Source organism: Pterocles gutturalis, unplaced genomic scaffold (assembly GCF_000699245.1).
Source record: "Pterocles gutturalis isolate BGI_N339 unplaced genomic scaffold, ASM69924v1 scaffold4204, whole genome shotgun sequence".
Taxonomy (NCBI): Eukaryota; Metazoa; Chordata; class Aves; order Pterocliformes; family Pteroclidae; genus Pterocles; species Pterocles gutturalis.
Genome location: NW_010127915.1, coordinates 1,247 through 1,791, shown reverse-complemented (window position 1 = coordinate 1,791; position 545 = coordinate 1,247). Strand labels below are relative to the sequence as shown.

The 545-nt window shown below is 54.7% G+C and overlaps 1 protein-coding gene across 1 annotated transcript in view; it reads right to left on the bottom strand.

Moving 5' to 3' along the window:
- LOC104466094 (protein argonaute-1-like) overlaps positions 1 to 303 on the bottom strand; it is a gene marked incomplete at both ends in the record, with an annotated part of 1,131 nt that extends 828 nt beyond the window's left edge. The window contains one exon of the mRNA XM_010079419.1: positions 120 to 303. Coding sequence (XP_010077721.1) covers positions 120 to 303 — 184 coding nt within the window. The remainder of the gene's footprint in view (positions 1 to 119) is intronic.
- Between the last annotated feature and the right edge of the window lie 242 nt (positions 304 to 545).

Genomic DNA, 545 nt, shown 5'->3' with positions numbered 1-545 from the left:
CGCTGTGACCCCTGCCACTGATGTCACCAGTGGTGAAGACAGAGACGGGCACCTATGGAGCCTCCACAAGGAAACTGGGAGTGGGGAACGAGTGCCAAAACCTCTAATACTTGCCTTACCTGTTGACTCTGCGGGGACATTTGTCGGGTTTGATATCCACTTCATAGTGATACACATCGATCTTGGGAATGTCCACCTCAAAGTAGTTGGCCAAGAGCTTGATGGGCTTCCCGACGGTTCCTATCCCGGGCCGACGCGGTGCCTGAAATACCTGCTGCAAGGGTGGCAGGTATGCGCCTGCAGCTACGGGAGAGAAAATGGGTCAGGATGGCTGGGAGAAACCCTTTGCTAGGAGAAACCCCATCACCGCGCCCCCAAACTGGGGGGTCTCCCACTCGCGCTCCCAGCAGGAGGTGGCGGTGGCAGAATTCAGACTGGCACAGCAGGAGAAATGTCAACCCCAGGCATAAAAATATCAGAAGCAGAAAAACAGAAGAGCAGCAAACTTCACGTGTGCTGTTCGGTTTTGCATCTCATCCCTGCAA